The 17,139-nt window shown below is 41.8% G+C and overlaps 1 protein-coding gene across 1 annotated transcript in view; it reads left to right on the forward strand.

Annotated features, from left to right (window-relative positions):
• HECA (hdc homolog, cell cycle regulator) overlaps window positions 1–17,139 on the forward strand; it is a 36,955-nt gene that overhangs the window by 8,055 nt on the left and 11,761 nt on the right. Inside the window, exon 2 of the mRNA XM_081943500.1 lies at window positions 11,735–12,775. Coding sequence (XP_081799626.1) covers window positions 11,735–12,775 — 1,041 coding nt within the window. The remainder of the gene's footprint in view (window positions 1–11,734; window positions 12,776–17,139) is intronic.

A 17,139-nucleotide genomic window follows, 5' to 3' on the forward strand; every position in this document is an offset into this window, starting at 1 on the left:
TCAGAGGGCCTATTGACTGGACAAGTGAGTGGGGCGATGGTGGCGCGTTTGGAGTCAGCTCAGCCACTCCTACCCTGGCCCAGGATGAAAGGGAGGGCCCATCTGACCAACCCAGGGCCAGATCCTCCTCCTCCAAACCCATGGCTGCGCAGAGGCCTTCCAGGGCCACTGAGAAGGACGAGTTGAGACACCTCAAGGCCTTGGAAAAGACCTTTGCTAAGGCTGAGAGACAGGCCCAGTCGACTAGGCCCAGATCTAGGTCCAGTTCCCCTGTTGAGCCCATTCCTGGTCCTTTCCCCCCGCCCCGCAGGGAGTTAAATCCCTCTTCCCCTTCGGTATCTCCTTCCAAATCATACCGGAGTTCCAGGCGGGCGGAGTCTCCTTCCCTTCCAGATTCCCCGGATGCAGTTGGTATGGAAGCTGCAGATCCCATGGAAGGTTCCTCCAGATATTTTCCTCCAAACAGTGGCCCAGCCTCTCAAGGCCCACACCATGGCCAGGAGGACATGTCTGACCTAGATCATCTCCCAGAAAGCTTAAAGAGATTTATCTCAGCTGCCTTTACTCGGGGCATTGCCCAAAGGGACAAGGTGCCTTACCATGGCAGGGCCCACTCCTATCATAGGTCCCAGCTCAGAGCCTCCTCTCCCTCCTTGGTTAGCGAGGGCTCCACCAGGGGGGAAGATAACCAAAATGATATGGGATTCTCGGAGGATGAGGACTCTGCTCCTCCAGACTCCCCCTCTTCCTCAAGTCTTCTGCCCCCGGCCATGTTCAAGCCCTTGCTACACAAGGCCAGAAACACCACCAAAATTGGGACAGGTGACCCCACAGTCCCTCCTCCCAGGGATCTTGACATGGCCATGTTCTCTAACACGACTATGAACAAGGAGGAGATCCCTGCTCCACCCCTGTTTATGGAAGTGGTAAAAAATCAGTGGGTCCGGCCGTCCAACTTCTCCACCCCAGGCAGCAACAACCGTCGTGCCTATAACGTAGAGCAGGCCTTTGCCCAGGCTCTTCAGCTTCCGATCATCGATACTCCTATAGCGGCCCTTGTCTCCTCTCCAGTGGTATCTGGGGATGCAGCGGACAAGATGAAGCTGGAAGACAAGCGGGCCGAATTAACTCTGCGTAAAAATTTTAATGCCTCCACATGGGCGGTCAGGGCAGCAGCCGCAGCATCGTACTTTAACCGTACTACGGTGATGTGGCTCCGGCAGCTCCAGGATTGAATCCCGATCCAGGACGATCAGCTCCACCAGGACATCACGAAGATCCTGGCGGCCTCCCAGTATTCGGCCGACGCTACACTGGACGCCGTTAAGTTAGCTTCCAGTGCTCTTGCCACATCTGTCACCTCCCGTCGCCTCTTGTGGCTCCGCAGTTGGCAGATGGACAATAAAGCAAAGTGGAACTTAGCTGCGGCCCCCTACCCGGGCCCCAACCTTTTTGGGGCGGCCCTAGACCCTATCTTGGTGGAAAATAAGGATAAAAAGAAGGTGATACCTTCCACCACCAAGAAGAACGAAGCCCACTCCCATCCTTACCGCAGGCCTTCCTTTAGGGCCTCCGACCACGATCATCAGCAGTGGTACCAGTCATTCAGACAGGACAGACAGTTTTCACGGTCTTATCAGGACCATAACCACTTCCAGCCCCAGTCCAAACAGCCCTTTCATGGGGGGGGGGCAGGGGGGGCAGCGGCTGCCCCTTCCACAGAGGGAAGTGACTCGAATCCGAGTCCCCGCATTGGCGGCCATCTGGAGCTTTATGTGGACCAGTGGGATGGGATCATCACAGATGCCTGGGTCAGGGCCACGGTTGGGTACGGGTTGAGGCTGGAGTTCCTTGCCTTCCCCCAAGATTTTTCAGGACCTTTCCTCCCTCCAGGAATCCGGAGCGCCGCCGGCTCATGGATCTCGCCGTAGCTCACCTGCTCGAGATTCAGAGCCCGTTTTGGAACGCGGGATGGGCCACTACTCAAATCTTTTCGTGGTCCCGAAGAGCTTGGGGGGTTGGATGGCCATTCTGGACCTCAAACATTTGAACCAGTTCCTAGTTTACAGGCGCTTCAAAATGTCCTCCCTCAGATCCATCCTTCAGGGCATCCGGCGGGGGGATTACCTGGCCTCGGTAGAGTTGACGGAGGCCTACCTCCACATCCCCGTCCTTCTGTCCCATCGCAAATACCTTTGGTTTTCCCACGGGGACAACCACTATCAATACCTGGCCCTTCCATTCGGCCTGGCCTCGGCCCCCTGCACATTTACAAAAGTCCTCACGGCATTGGCGGCTCACCTGCGCTCGGTGCCGGTGAGACTCCAATGCTACCTGGACGATGTCCTAGTCCAGGCAGACTCCCTTCCCAAGTCAGAATCAGATCTTCACCTTACCATCCACTGGCTTCAGACCCTGGGGTTCTCTGTCAACTTTCCCAAGAGTCACCTGTTCCCGTCCACGCAGATCCTCCACTTAGGGGCAGTCATAAATTCGGCGACAGGGATAGTGCAGTTGTCCCCAGAGCAGCTGGCCAGCCTACGTCAACTAGTAACTGCAGTCAGAAGAGGAAGGTCCATTTCCATCCTGACCTTATCCCAGCTGTTAGGCAAGATGGTATCCACCTATGCCCGCTACAGTGGGCCCTGATTCCGTTCCAGAAGAAGAGAATGAGCAACTCCTTGAGGTCACTTTGCCTCCCGGCAGAAGTTCAAGCGTCCCTGTGGTGGTGGCTGTCCCCAGCCTTGCAGAAGGGAGGCTCGCTTTGGGAGCCGGACAGAGTAGCGGTGACGACTGACGCAAGCCTCTTCGGCTGGGGAACAGTGATGGGCTCCAACATGGCCCAGGGATAGTGGACTGCTTCAGACCTCAGCCACAATATAAACTGGCTGGAGCTAAAGGCTGCGAGACTGGCCCTTCGTCATTTCAGTCATCATCTGCGGGGTCACCATGTCCTTCTTCTTACGGACAATGTCGCTACGAAGGCACACGTGAACCGTCAGGGGAGTACCCACTCCCGTGCCCTTTGGCGGGAGGCGCAGACATTGAGCTTGTGGGCGGAGAAGCATTTGGCCTCACTAGTGGCGGAACACATCTCGGGAGTGTCCAACCACCATGCGGACTGGCTGAGCCGAGCGACCCTGGACAATGGCGAGTGGCAGCTGGCGCCCGATCTGTTCCAGAAGATCTGTCAGTTGTTCGTCACTCCCCTGGTGGACTTATTTGCCTCCCCCAACAATTCCCAGCTGCCAAGATTCTTCTCCCGGTTCCAGACTCCCACAGTGGAGGGCACGGATGCCCCCAGGAGCTGATGGCCACCAGGCCTTCTTTATGCCTCCCCTTCCCTTCCCCTCATCCCGGGGATGATCAGGAAGATAGTGTCAGAGAGGGCCCTCGTCATTCTGCTCGCCCCGTACTGGCCCAGGAGACCATGGTTCGCGGACCTAGTCCAACTTTCGGTGTCCGCGCCTTGGAGGATCCCTCAGATGGAGATCGCCTTGTGTCAGGGGGTCCTGGTTCATCCGGAGCCCCAATGGCTCCACTTAACCGCCTGGCACTTGAGCGGCGCCTGCTGAGGGAGGCACAGCTTTCCTCAGGGGTTATAGCAACCATTGAGGCCTCTAGGCAGCCATCCACCACCAGGATCTATAACTCTACCAGGGTGGCGTTCGCAAAATGGTGCTCTTTCCTCGGCCTCAACCCCTCCAGAGCCACGGTGCCAAATGTCCTGGAGTTCCTATAGAAGGGGTTGGAGGATGGCCTGGCCCATAATACCCTATGTCGACAAGTGGCTGCCTTGGCTACTGTATTGGGGAGGGGAGGGCTCCCACACACTTTCACATTCTCCCATTGTGAAGCGTTTTCTAAAAGGGAAGGCAAATATCAGACCTCCGCCGGTCCACAGGTTTCCAACTTGGGACCTTCCCCTGGTACTTAGGGCCCTCACAGAAGCCCCGTTCGAACCCCTTCGAAAGGTTCATAGGCGCCTACTCACCCTTAAGGTGGCATTTCTGGTGGCCGTTACTTCGGCCAGGCACATATCGGAGTTGGGAGCGCTCTCGTCCTGGGACGACCTCTGCCTTTTCCACCAAGACAGGGTAGTCCTTTGCCTCGATCTGGCGTTCCTCCCAAAGGTGAATACTCCCTTCCATAGGGCCCAAGAGATTATCTTACCTAACTTTTGTCCTAATCCATCCCATGAGAGGGAACGTTTGTGGCACAGGTTGGATGTCTGCTGCGCTCTCCGCATTTACCTGAGGCGGACGGAGGGCCTCCGTAGAACAGAGGCACTCTTCATGTCTTTCCAGCCGGGGTCTTTTGGGATTAAGGTTTCTTCCTACACCATCGGTAGGTGGCTGCGACAAGCCATAGTAGCGGCTTACGAGGCCGCTGGTCAGGTTCCCCCTTCAGGTATTACGGTGCATTCCACTCGTAGTGCCGCTACCACTGTGGCTTGGGCTACCAGGGCTCCATTTGAGGACATCTGTCGGGCGGCTACTTGGGCTTCCCCGACTCTTTTTATTCGCCATTATCGGTTGGTTGTTTATGCCTCGGCCTCGGCGTCATTTGGCCGGCGGGTGCTGCAGCGGGTGGCGGCTGTCCCTCCCCCTGGGCCCCAGTCTGCCCTTCCTGGGACTTAACTTAGGTATGTCCCTCGAGTGACCCCCTCCCTCTACTCTACTGGAAAAAGAATGTTGGTCTTACCTGAACGTGTCTTTTAAGTAGAGTAGAGGGAGGGGTCACATCCCGCCCTAGTTAGTTAGTTACTTTCCCCACTGGTCAAAGTTTCAAGCTATGAGTCACTTTACAAATCATGGGCTTTGGGATTGCTCCATCTACTCTCAAACCCCCAGTGGAACTGGCTGTGCAGAAAGGAGAACTGCCATAACACTGAGCTATCTACTGTAAAAAGTAGAGGGAGTGGCCTTGAGGACAAGAGGAAGAGCCACTGCCAAGATAACAGTCAGATAAAAGAGTTCTGAGTGTAGTGCAGGAATGTAATTTGAATAAATGTCTTGGACAAGATACTCCTTAATTCTCACAAAGATAAAGCGTGTGTGGGGAGTGCATTCAGACTAACAAGATTCTGTTACTGTAACTTTATAATACAGGTAGTACTGACCTACATGCCATTGGATTCCTACTCGGATCTGCCTTGAAGGGTTAACATCAACTTCCTGCAGTTGGTTTAGAAGCATGGTATCAAAAGCCATAGAGAAGTTTATGGGGCAGAGATGGTTGCATATCTGCTTGGTTTAGGATACCGACAAGGGCTGCTGGTGCCATTTTAGTATTGTGTCCAGATTTGAAGCCTGTAATTTGATGAGAGAAAATACATGAAGTCTTGATATTTTGTTTGTTTTCAGTACCCAATATAAGAAAAAGATTATAGTAGAATTATTAGAAGAATTAATTTTGATGGCTAGAACTGACACAAGGAAAATGACTGAACAGAACTAAGAACTTAGCATATAGTATGGTCCACTCCAGAAGAAGCTGTACTGCTCCCAGTCTTCTATTTGAAGAACCTAGATCTGAGCAGCACAGTTATCTTGGTTTGAATATTAGTGAAGGGACCTGGTATGTGATAGCATTGGATTTATAAGGAAAGCAGGAGTCTAATGCTCTTAATAGTATAATTTTTCCAGTCCTACTCCTGACTGGGTATTACTTATTGATAAGTGGATGTGTATAAGTTGAATTCCTCAGATCTGCTTCTGGTATGAGAGCCTCAATATTAACATGTATTCTTACATTGGTTTTCTTTGGGAATTATATAAAGGAAAGACAAATGCAGAGGTTGAGCAGCTTTTAAATGGTTTGATGACTAATCACTTGACAAAAGAGAAGAAGTAATGGCTTGCAAATGTTGAGCTAGAACTTGCATTATGTTTGCTCATTGGCTAGATTGTGGAAGGATCTAACACAATTCAGAAACATTAGAAGAGATACAGGTTCTGTAGCTATGGCATAGAATAGAGAGAAGAAAAGTTTTAATTCTTTCTGAAAATGGGAGAGGCGTGTAGACTAAAATCTTTGGCTCTTGGCTCTGGAGACAGTGCCAATAGCTGAGACTGCTGAAGAGTTCAGCACTCTGCTTCAGGCCTAGCCTCGGTGTCATTGCTGATGAATGTAACTGCAAGACCAGGCTGAGGCTAAGGCTTTAAGAAGCAGTTATAAATTTGCACCACACTGTAGTACCCCAATTTCATGTGCAGCCTGGGCTGGGCCTCCCAGCACCTCCTCCAACCTCCTGTGGCACCTGCGTTCCTTAACCTGGGACTCTTATCACCTTAATAACCCACAAGATTGCTTAATGACCCCAATCTTAAATGTCCGGATTGCAGTTGTTAAACAAAGTGATCATGTGATGTCTCACTTAATTACTTCATTCAGCAACTGAGATTCTAGTTTCAATTGTGGCCATAAGTCAAGAACTATTCATAATTCCTTTTAAAGAGTCTTTTAATAAGCTATTTCTGAACTCTTCTAATTTAAACATTTTCAGATTAATTATCCTTTCAAGGATATCTAATTTTCTTTCAGACTTTGCGGCAAGTTCCAGTCCATTTTTACTGAGTGATATAATGAAGCTATGCTGGTTGAAGTGTGCTTGGCTATGTTTAATAAAAATGTTATTTAAAAAAACCCAGTTTATTCACCAAAATTTTACTGTGTTAAATTCTGTAGTGTGCTTTTAATTTTACCTCTAGTCACTATTATTCATTTGCCATTTTTGTGGGATTTTGTGTTTTAGTGAGTGACAGGTATACATAGATTTGATTGAGTTTCTGTTTACTAGGGCGGCATGTTCCCAAATGTTACTTTTCAGAAGTGATTTGTGTTATAAGGCTCTGAATATCTATTAGCTTCTCTTTTTGTGGTTTATGGCTGGGCTACTTTTTAAGTCTTTTCCCTTTCGTTCTGCTGCAGTTTAATGTTTTTCTTTAATATTCATTTTCTGCTTTGTGATTATTCATGAATCGTATATTGAGTATGATCATAATCCATGTTGTTTATCAGATAGATGGCCAGTTTTTCATAGGGGATAAACAAATGAAGTCCATCTGTAATGAGACTTTGCTTTTGTTCCTGTCTATGTAATAAAGTGGAGAATATTTTATATTGCTTTGTCAAAATTAAAATATTAGTGAAATGGGGTTTTGCTATTTTACTCTATATAATTATATTATTTCGTTGCATTTAAGTACAATGACAATAAAGATTATACTTATTATAGATTATAGAGAAACAAGGGCTGGAGGCTAAGACACAAGAAGGCTATTACCATGTAATAGCTGCTGTCCTTTGGTAAATTTTAGGAATATAGTGATTCCAACTGATTTTAACAATTATTGCAGATTTTAAGCCATCTATAATTAAAAAAAAATAATATTAACAATCTTAATATTAATTTGTATATTTTGTTTTTAGCTTTATTATATGCCACCCAAAGTCACTTGATTTTGAGATGGGCAGCTATATAAATATGAATAAACAAAACAAAGGGAGAATTTATAGAATTGAATATGAACATTTGTTTGAAAATACGCATTTAGTTTATGTTGATGGTCAATTAATAGTTGCAAATTGAACATTTAAAGAAGTCTCCTTATCCTGCAGCCCTCAAAATATGGGCTGCAGGATATTATTTTGTCAAATAATAACTTGACAAAAGTTACAATAATTCTCACATGTCACTTAGATTGTAAAACTTGCCTTTTTTTGTCTTTCAACAGTGTGCTACAATTGGAATTACTTTATAATTAAAGCATTTCTTAAAAGTTTGTGAACTCTTTTGAATATTTCTGCATATATAGGAGCCAAAACATGATGTGTTGCCCACACAAATCCTAAAACCAGATAAAGAGAACCCGATTAAACGAACAAGTCAAAAACATTAAGGTGTTCATTTATTTATTCACCAGAAGTCATTGTTCATTTTTTTCTTACACTTTTTTGTGTACTCTTTAAATTTCCCTCTAGTTCAGTGTTTCTCAACCTTGGCAACTTGAAGATGTCCGGACTTCCCCATCTGGCTGGGGAATTCTGGGAGTTGAAGTCCGGACATCTTCAAGTTGCCAAGGTTGAGAAACACTGAACTAGTTCTTTAACCTGGGTGTATAATAAAACTTGCATAAGTCTTAATGAATCAGTGACACTGTCTAAACTCTAAAGGTAATGATGGCAGGAGGATTTTCATTTGCTACTTCTTAGGTAAACCAAAATACTAAAAAGCAGACACCTCACCCTGCCAACAAAAGTGTGTATAGTCAAGGCTATGGTTTTGCCAGTCTCAATGTATGGCTGTGAAAGTTGGACCATAGGAAAGGTTGAGCGCCAAAGAACTGAGACCTTTGAACTATGGTGCTGGAGAAGACTCCTGCGAGTCCCTTGGACTGCAAGGTAATCAAACTGGTCAGTCCTACAGGAGATCAACTCTGACTGCTTTTTAGAAGGCCAGATCCTGAAAATGAAACTCAAATACTTTGGCACCTAATGAAAAGGAAGGACTCACTGGAGAAGAGCCTAATGCTGGGAAAGATTGAGGGCAAAAGAAGAAGGGGACGACAGAGAATGAGGTGGCTGGATGGAGTCACCTAAGGCCTGGAGGAATGTCCATAGGGTTGCGATGGGTCAGACATGACTTTGCAACTAACAAGAATAAGTAAACCAGGACAGAGAGATCTAACTGGAAAATAAAGAGAGGTGGTCCTTCCTTGAGCATAGGATTGTGGGTGGAGGATTTAGAAACCTCTTCAAGGGAAGCAGCAAGTGCCCAATTCACCAGTTGCCTGACTGTACAATTGATGAACCTTCTGATCATATGCAAATTCTCCTGGAGTTTAAAAAGAAGTGTCTGAATAAGAAAAAAGGAAGCATGCAGTTTGAAATGAGGATATGTATTTCTTTTAGTTTATTTCTTCAGGCCAGATATTCCTGCTGATGATGCATATTGGAAGCACTAACTCTTGACTTTAGGGTGTGCCCCCAATGAAACATATGAATAACTCCTATGAGTAAGCCCCCAGGAGAAGATTTGTTATTCTGGTGGTATTTTAAGTGTTCCATAGATTTGTGATAAGAAAGAGAAAGTAGCAGGAATGGATAGAAAGTGTGAATCATTGGAGATTACCTGCCCTTAAAAATGTGTTTTGATGTCCAAGCAGGGTTTCCATTTTGAAATAATAGAAAATACTTGTAGTTCGGGTTTTAGATTTTGGCAGTGGTTTGCTTTCCGAACTTGCCATTTAATTCCTGAATATTTTGTTGCCAGGCTAGGTAACATCACCAGTGGGAGTTTTGTAGAAGGATTGTCCTATTCCTCTTTAGCTTATTATATGTCTTGTGTGCCAGTATGGTCAGTTGATCATATGATTGGCTGTTTGTTTGGTGCTGTATTTAAATTCTGAGAAGCTGATTGGCCCCCTTGATTGGTTGTTTGAATGATCTGGTTTCTTATATGCTGGATCTAGGGTTTCCATATTTTTCCCCTTTTCTCTCTCTAGTTACTTCTTTCCTGCTCCTTATCTTAATCCAGTTTCCATACTTTTCTTTTTCCTTTCTGTAGAACTACTTTTCCCCTTCCACATTTCCATACGGTTTTTCTTTTCTTTCCTGTTTTTACTGTTCTGTTTAAAGAAAGGTTTGTACGTTGTATATTTCTTTTTGTGAATAGTTTATGCATCAGCGAGCAGATGAGAATCAATTAATTCCATAAATGGAATTACTAACATAAATGGAATTATTTTACAAGCAATTAATTTTAATCATTAAAGTAGGCAAGTTGTCTGGCTAAACATATTGCCGTAATTCTGAATGGCAGATTTTAATCATTCTAAGGATTTTAAATTCATCTGGCTAGCTTTCTGAAGGGTAAAATACAAGTATTGTATTCTTCTATTTTTAATAAAAAGAAACATAATTGTACATTTAATTACAGACCAATTTTATATGTGTAGCTGCTAAATGAAATGCGAAGCATTTATTGCTTCAAATTGGAGAATGGTTGTCCAAAATGGTATTTTGGAAGAAAAAAACTCATTATAGAGTTTAATGTTCTTCATTTGATCTTTGTTTCACATTTGCTCAGAGGGTTAATGTATGGGAATATGAAATAAAAATTTTTTGTTGCTTGGTTGACTTCACGGATGACAGTGGACTTTGATTAACTTAAATAACTCCAATGTGGGTCAGTATCATTTGATCTTAATATACAATTATATTCAAATCATAATATATAAATGAGATAATAATATAATAATATAATGGTCCAGTTTCTGTCAGTATTCCAGTCATTATCAAGTAGCCTTTATTCTTGCACCACTGTTTTTTAATATATTTATTTATGACTGTTTCAGTGTGTAGAGTACCATCTTTATTTCTAGTTGAAAATGTATGAAAATATGATTTACAGTGTTATTACTTTAGATTCACGTGCCTCACAATAATTTGTGTAGGTGATTATTCTTGGTAATTATGTTATGGAATTTACTAGTAATTAAGTATGAAAAAAAGAAAATATGGATTTTTGAATCAAAACATTCCAAGTATATGTGGATAATTGATCCTCACTTTATTGTTCTGGTTGTCACATATTGTTACCAGAAATCTCTGCTTTCTTAAAATGGTTGTTGTGGGATTTCAAATGTGGTTCGGAAGAATAGGTTATGCTTCCAAATATTAGGGGTACATTTATTTTTATAGCATAATTTGTATTATTCTCTCTAAGAATATTTCTTTTACCATATCAGAAGGTTTAAATTCCTGAAAGCTAACCTACTAAGGCTTTGCACTTAGAAATCTTTGTTAATCAAAAGGTGTATTTCTCAAACATAACAGTTATTGAAGTTCTTCAAATATGTCAAAGACCATTTTAATTTTTGACTCTGGAATAATTTTTTTTTTTTAAATGAAAGATGTTTGCATGTTGGCAGACTTGCCTTAAATAAATACATATCAATATTCTTTGACTCATCCACATCAAAACCTAATTCAATAACTTCTTAATAGTGTACAATATTAATATTAAATTAATTTCATTGGTAGCTAATTTTTGGCTTAATACTGAAAAATACTACAAACTTGCAATTACCAGAAATAAGTCCAGGTCTATACTACTGTCTTAAAAACACATATCTGGGTAACAATATATTAACTACTTATTGCTGTTAAATAAAAACAGTCTGATAATTATTCTTGCTATGATTTGTTCTGAAAACATTGTAATAAGATATCTAATCCATTTTGTAAGAAATAAACTAAACAAATAAACAGATGTCATAAATTCAAACTTGGTGCTTTAAACAAAATGTACTGAATTATATGCTTTGGTGTCTTCTGGAGCTTTTAGGTATTGTGAACAATCAAATAAGGGTTTTATCCATTAGGCTTACTCTGCTCATTTATAAAGGAAAATACTAGTGACATATGGAATCTCAGTTCACAGCATAGTTTTTATTAAATATTTCTTTTTAATTTGACATTTTCTAAACATTAAAATCACAATTACACTTTTACAGCTTTCTGTTATTGGTATTTCTTTTTTCTGATTTCGGGTTTTCCGTTTTCCATTCTATTGTTTTATACATATTCAGCATAGTTTAAATGTATTACCTGTGTGCTTAAAACTCCCGGATTGTAGTTTAGTATAGTTCTCTTGTAGTAATAAAGATAGTAAGTAGTTAATTTTGAATCATACAGCTCATCTGTCTCTCTTTTCTGCATTCCACAGAAGCACCTTGTGCTACACCATTGTTGTGTAGCTTTGGACGGCCTGTTGACCTAGAAAAAGATGACTACCAGAAAGTTGTTTGCAACAACGAGCATTGTCCCTACAGCACTTGGATGCATCTTCAGTGTTTTTACGAATGGGAGAGCAGCATTCTGGCTCAATTTAATTGCATTGGAAGAGCAAGGAGTTGGAACGAGAAACAGTGTCGGCAAAATATGTGGACCAAGAAAGGATATGATCTTGCCTTCCGTTTTTGTTCATGTCGATGTGGGCAAGGCCATTTAAAAAAAGACACGGATTGGTACCAAGTAAAACGAATGCAAGATGAAAAGAAGAAAAAATCAGGGTCCGAAAAAAGCAGTGGAAGATCAACATCTGAGTCTTCAGAAGATCTTAAAAAGTGCAGGTCTGCTAACAAACCACAGAAAGGTTTAAACCATGATCTCCAACGACGGCATTCAATGGATAGGCAGAACTCTCAAGAGAAAGGCACTGCTAGTGGTAGCTATGCAGCCCGTTCTCCCTGTGGTTCTCCTGGACAGTCCCCCCCTGCAGGTTATTCTGTCCTTGCCCCCACCCATTTCAGTGGACCTCGCTCTTCACGATACTTAGGAGAATTTTTAAAGAATGCCATTCATTTAGAACCTCATAGAAAGAATATGGCCAATAGTGGTATGTTTAGAAATGCTCACTTTGATTATGGGACATCTGGGTTACAAGCACATAGATCAGGACATTTTGATGCTCCAGTACAATTTTTGAGAAGGCTTGATCTATCTGAACTCCTTGCTCACATACCTAGGCATAAATTGAACACTTTCCATGTCCGTATGGAGGATGATGCCCAAGTGGGTCAAGGAGAAGATTTGCGGAAATTCATTCTTGCAGCACTCAGTGCCAGTCATCGAAATGTTGTCAACTGTGCGTTATGCCATAGAGCATTGCCTGTATTTGAACAGTTTCCACTGGTGGATGGAACCTTGTTTCTTAGCCCGTCAAGACATGATGAAATTGAGTATGATGTTCCCTGTCACCTTCAAGGTACAGGTTGCTTTTATTTTTGTTTTGCTTTGTTTATTTATTAAATTTATTGGCTATTTCTTAAATGGCATAACTGAAGTCTGTAATGTCTACTAATATCTTGCATTTTTGGAAGGCAGTCTACATTATTCTTTTCCATCCTGTGCATTATTCCCAAATGTGTGGAATTCAGCCAGCAGGTGAGTGGATGCCCACTAACAAGCTCTGCTATGATGGATCTTAAATGGCAGGTGCTGTTTAATATTATAATTATAAGCTGCTTAGAAGGTTTCACTTTTGTTTTTACTGCTTGCCCTTTCTCCTCACACTTAGATGAGCCTGTTGGTACACATCAGTGGTGGGTTGCAGGCGGTACGCCCCGGTACGGGCGTACTGGAGCCAGCCTGGAGCACCGGATACCGTTCTGGTATGGTGCTCCAGAGGGCCCTCCTGCCTGCGCTCCTTACTGTGTTTTAAAGCTGTCGGTGCTTCCGCGTATGGCACGTACAGCACCTGTGTGAAGCTCCGCTAAGCAGCTGGAGCGTTGCAGAGGCTTGTGGAAGCGTCGTTTCCAGCTACAATGCATGCGCGTGGGGTGCATGCGGCGTGCGTACATGTGGGTGATGCCGGAACCCACCACTGGTACACATGCATTTCTCTTCAAACAATCAGATGATTTGTAGTGTACATTGATTTGCAAAACTATGGGGTAAAGAAATATTCCTGAATGTTACTGGGAAATTGTATGAATGCATCAATGCAATGCATGTTATCTCAGCTTGCAGAGCTTGGATTCGTTGAATGAGCTTACCAAAAATGTAAATATTGATATACAGCCTCATGCTACATAACTAAACTCCATTTCATCCTGAATAAACTAAATTATTAATGTATTTTAAATAGAAAACTATCCTTAGATTTTTTGACTCCAAAGGCATTTTATTAAATTTGATTTTAAAAAAATCAGATTTCTATAAAAAAAATCTTTTTTTAAAAAAATGGATTTTTATCCATCCTTGTGTGTAGCAGAGAAATTGTGTAAAAAAAAGGGCTGTAGGTAATTAGAATAACAGATTTGAAAGGGAACTTGCTCAGGAAATCTCCTGGTCTTTCTGGTACTCTGGCGCATGTGTGCGTTCCGGTTTGGGCATTCGGTGCCGAAAAGATTCGCCATCACTGTTCTATACCATTTCAGACAAATGGTTGTACAATCTCTTCTTGAAAAACTCGTATGTTGGAACACTCACAACTTCTGGAGTCAAGTTCTTCCACTGATTAATTGTTTTAACTGTCAGGAAATTTCTCCTTAGTTCTAGGTTGCTTCTCTCCTTGATTAATTAAATTTCTTTTCTTTTCTTTTTGGCAGCTGCCCACATATTTCTGATTCATAATGTGCTTATATTTACAGGTTATATTTACAGATTATACTTGGAACCTAGGCAGAAAAAGAATTGCTGGGGGGAAATTTTTGTATTTCTTCAGTATTCTAAATTATTTCCCTTTGCATTTGCTTACAAGAAACATATTTTGGATTTTAGATTTTGATTTACAACAATTTGTTCAATGACTGTTCAAAATTACCACAGCGCTGAAAAAAGTAACTTACAACCTATGACTGTCGCAGTATCCCTGTGGTCATGTGATAAAAACCTGGGCACTTGGCAAAGTAGCATATATTTATGACTGTTGCAGGTCGTTGAGGTCATATGATTGCAATTTACAACTTTTCCAGTCAACTTCTGACAAGCAGAGTCAAGGGGAAGCCCATGTGGTTCACTTAACAACTGTGGCAAAAAAAGTTATTAAAATTGGTCATAATTCACTTAATAGAGACATTGCAACAGAAATTCAGGATCCAATTGTGATCATTAATTGAATACTACCTATATGGGTAATTTTAGGACCACTATTGAGCCCACATTTTCTGTTGCGAAGCAGACAGTTACTAAGTGAGTTTTGTCTCATTTTATGACTCTCTTTGCCACAGTTGTTAAGCAAATTTATTTAGTGAATCATGGTCATTAAGCAAATCTGGTTTCTTCTATTGACTTTGTCAGAAGTTGGCTGAGATGGTTACAAATGGTGATCACATGACCCTGGAACAGTACAACTGTCATAAATGCATGCCACTTGTCAACTGCCCGAAATTTGATCACATGATCATTTGGATGCTGTGACAGTTGTAAATGTGAAGATTGATTGCAAGTAACTTTTTTCAGTGCCGGTCACTGAATGGTCACTAAATGAATAACTGTAGGTTCAGAACTGTAGTAATACTTTTACATTATTGAAGCTTTACTGTTAGGAAATTTTCTGATAAGAGATTTAGACAAAGACAAAAGCAATCAGGCTAGAAAAGCAAATTATGATTAGAAACCTCTCTAAGATTGTTGGTGTCTTCTGGACTCGAGGAAGAAAAGAATTAGATGAGAAGAATTAAGAGAACTGCTGCATAAATTAGGTCATTAAAATTAATAATAAAATTAATTTGATAAATAAAATTTTGATTTGAATGATAAAACTGAAATTAATGGAAACAAGCCAACCTAACATTGTAATTTACAAGAATTTCTTATTTCCGCTAACTAAAATTAACATTAAATGTAACTTAAAGCTTAGGTTTTCTAATATGGGAGGAAGACATGGTCCATCACTGACCATGACTTATCCTTGTAATGCAAATTTAGAGTCCAATACAACCTACCAGAAGATCAAATGAGGCAAGATTGATGGTGGGTTGAATGAACTGATTGCCTGACAAGCCATAAGTCAATTTCAAATTTCAAATCCCTTTTTTTCTATCTGGGGCATGATTGCTGAAAACTGAAAACATGATATACTATTTTAAGGGGGTAAAACACAAAACTGTACAATCAACCTACATACTTTTGACACAATTTAGACATGCAGTCTCTTCCAAAACCCAGCCTTTCTTACTTTGCAACATACAGAGTCCCACAACATGAAGATTGTTCATCCTTTGCGTTGATGGTTTTCAAATTCCTGTGGCTAAGGGTACTCATGCATGTCAATAAGCCCAAAATCATACACATTACAATTTAGCATGATATGTGCCATGTTTCCCTGAAAATAAGACAGGGTCTTATTTTCTTTTGACCTCCAAAATAAGCACTTGGCTTTATTTTCGGGGAGGTTTTATTATTTTTGAGGTACAGGAGGCGGTGAGCATGGTCACATCCTGGCTGCTGCTGTGTTGCAATATTTTCAGGAAGGGCTTATTTTCTGGGGGAGGGCTTCTTTTAGCACACACACGCAAAAGTCCGATTGGGCTTATTAACCGGGGAGTTCTTATTTTCGGGGAAACAAGGTACATCTTCTCTGTATTTGCCCATTAGTGTAAGTCATAGTAATACTTCCAGGGCTACACTGTCCTTGAGATTTATTTTCAAATGAACTTTGTTTTTAAATGACTGTATTTTAATTATTTTAGGGTTTTTGTGGTTGATGTCTGCATTGTTACTCTTTTTACTTAGTAGTTTTAAAGGCTTGTTTTGTCTACTGCTCTTGGATAAGAAGAACAGTAATAATATGGATTGTAGCCCAAATTGCATAATTGGCTATTTAACTGTATAAGGCTTAATTTATGTTTTGTTCTGCATTGGTAATAAATCATCAAAACAAATGCTGAGTTCCAAAATAAACTTATTTTGTAGCCTAGAAGCAGTATTTTTAAAAGAAAAGTCAGAAAAAAAATCCCTTTAAAAACAAAGCGTAGTCATAATTTGGCTATAATAAGTATGAAAAATGCTGACTGGCATGATTGCAGTTGCTTTATTGCTGAGGTATATGATGACTACAAATAATGTGCAAATATGAAAATAATGTGCATTGTTTTCACATATTTTCTTGTTATCACTTGTTTTTTTGTTGATTAGCAGTAGCCAATGTATTGGAATCAAAAGATTGTGTTTTGCATTTTTTGATGTGATTGTATTTTTGAAAGAGCATTGCAGACTTTTCATTCTGCATATACTCTGCTTAGAGTTTTCCTTAAAGAAATATCCCAAGTAGTCAAGATTACATAATCCAATTGTGCTATTCTGATAGTGCACAAATTATTCTTGTGAAAATGTTCAGGGCAAATTTTAATTATGCTTGTGCAATTCATCCCATAAACTGTTTCACAACTGAGATTACGCCGTATGAGCTGTTTTGATACTTATGTAGTGGAAGCCGTACGGATCTGGATGGGAAGGAACAGACTCAAGCTCAACCCGTCCAAGACGGAGTGGCTGTGGTTACCGGCACCCCGGTTCAACCAGTTGATTCCATCACTGGCCATTGGGGGCGAACATCTGGCCCCCGTGGATCGGGCGCGCAATTTGGGCGTCCTCCTAGATGCCCGGCTGTCAATGGATGACCAT

Source organism: Natrix helvetica (assembly GCF_964273705.1).
Source record: "Natrix helvetica genome assembly, chromosome: 2".
Taxonomy (NCBI): Eukaryota; Metazoa; Chordata; class Lepidosauria; order Squamata; family Natricidae; genus Natrix; species Natrix helvetica.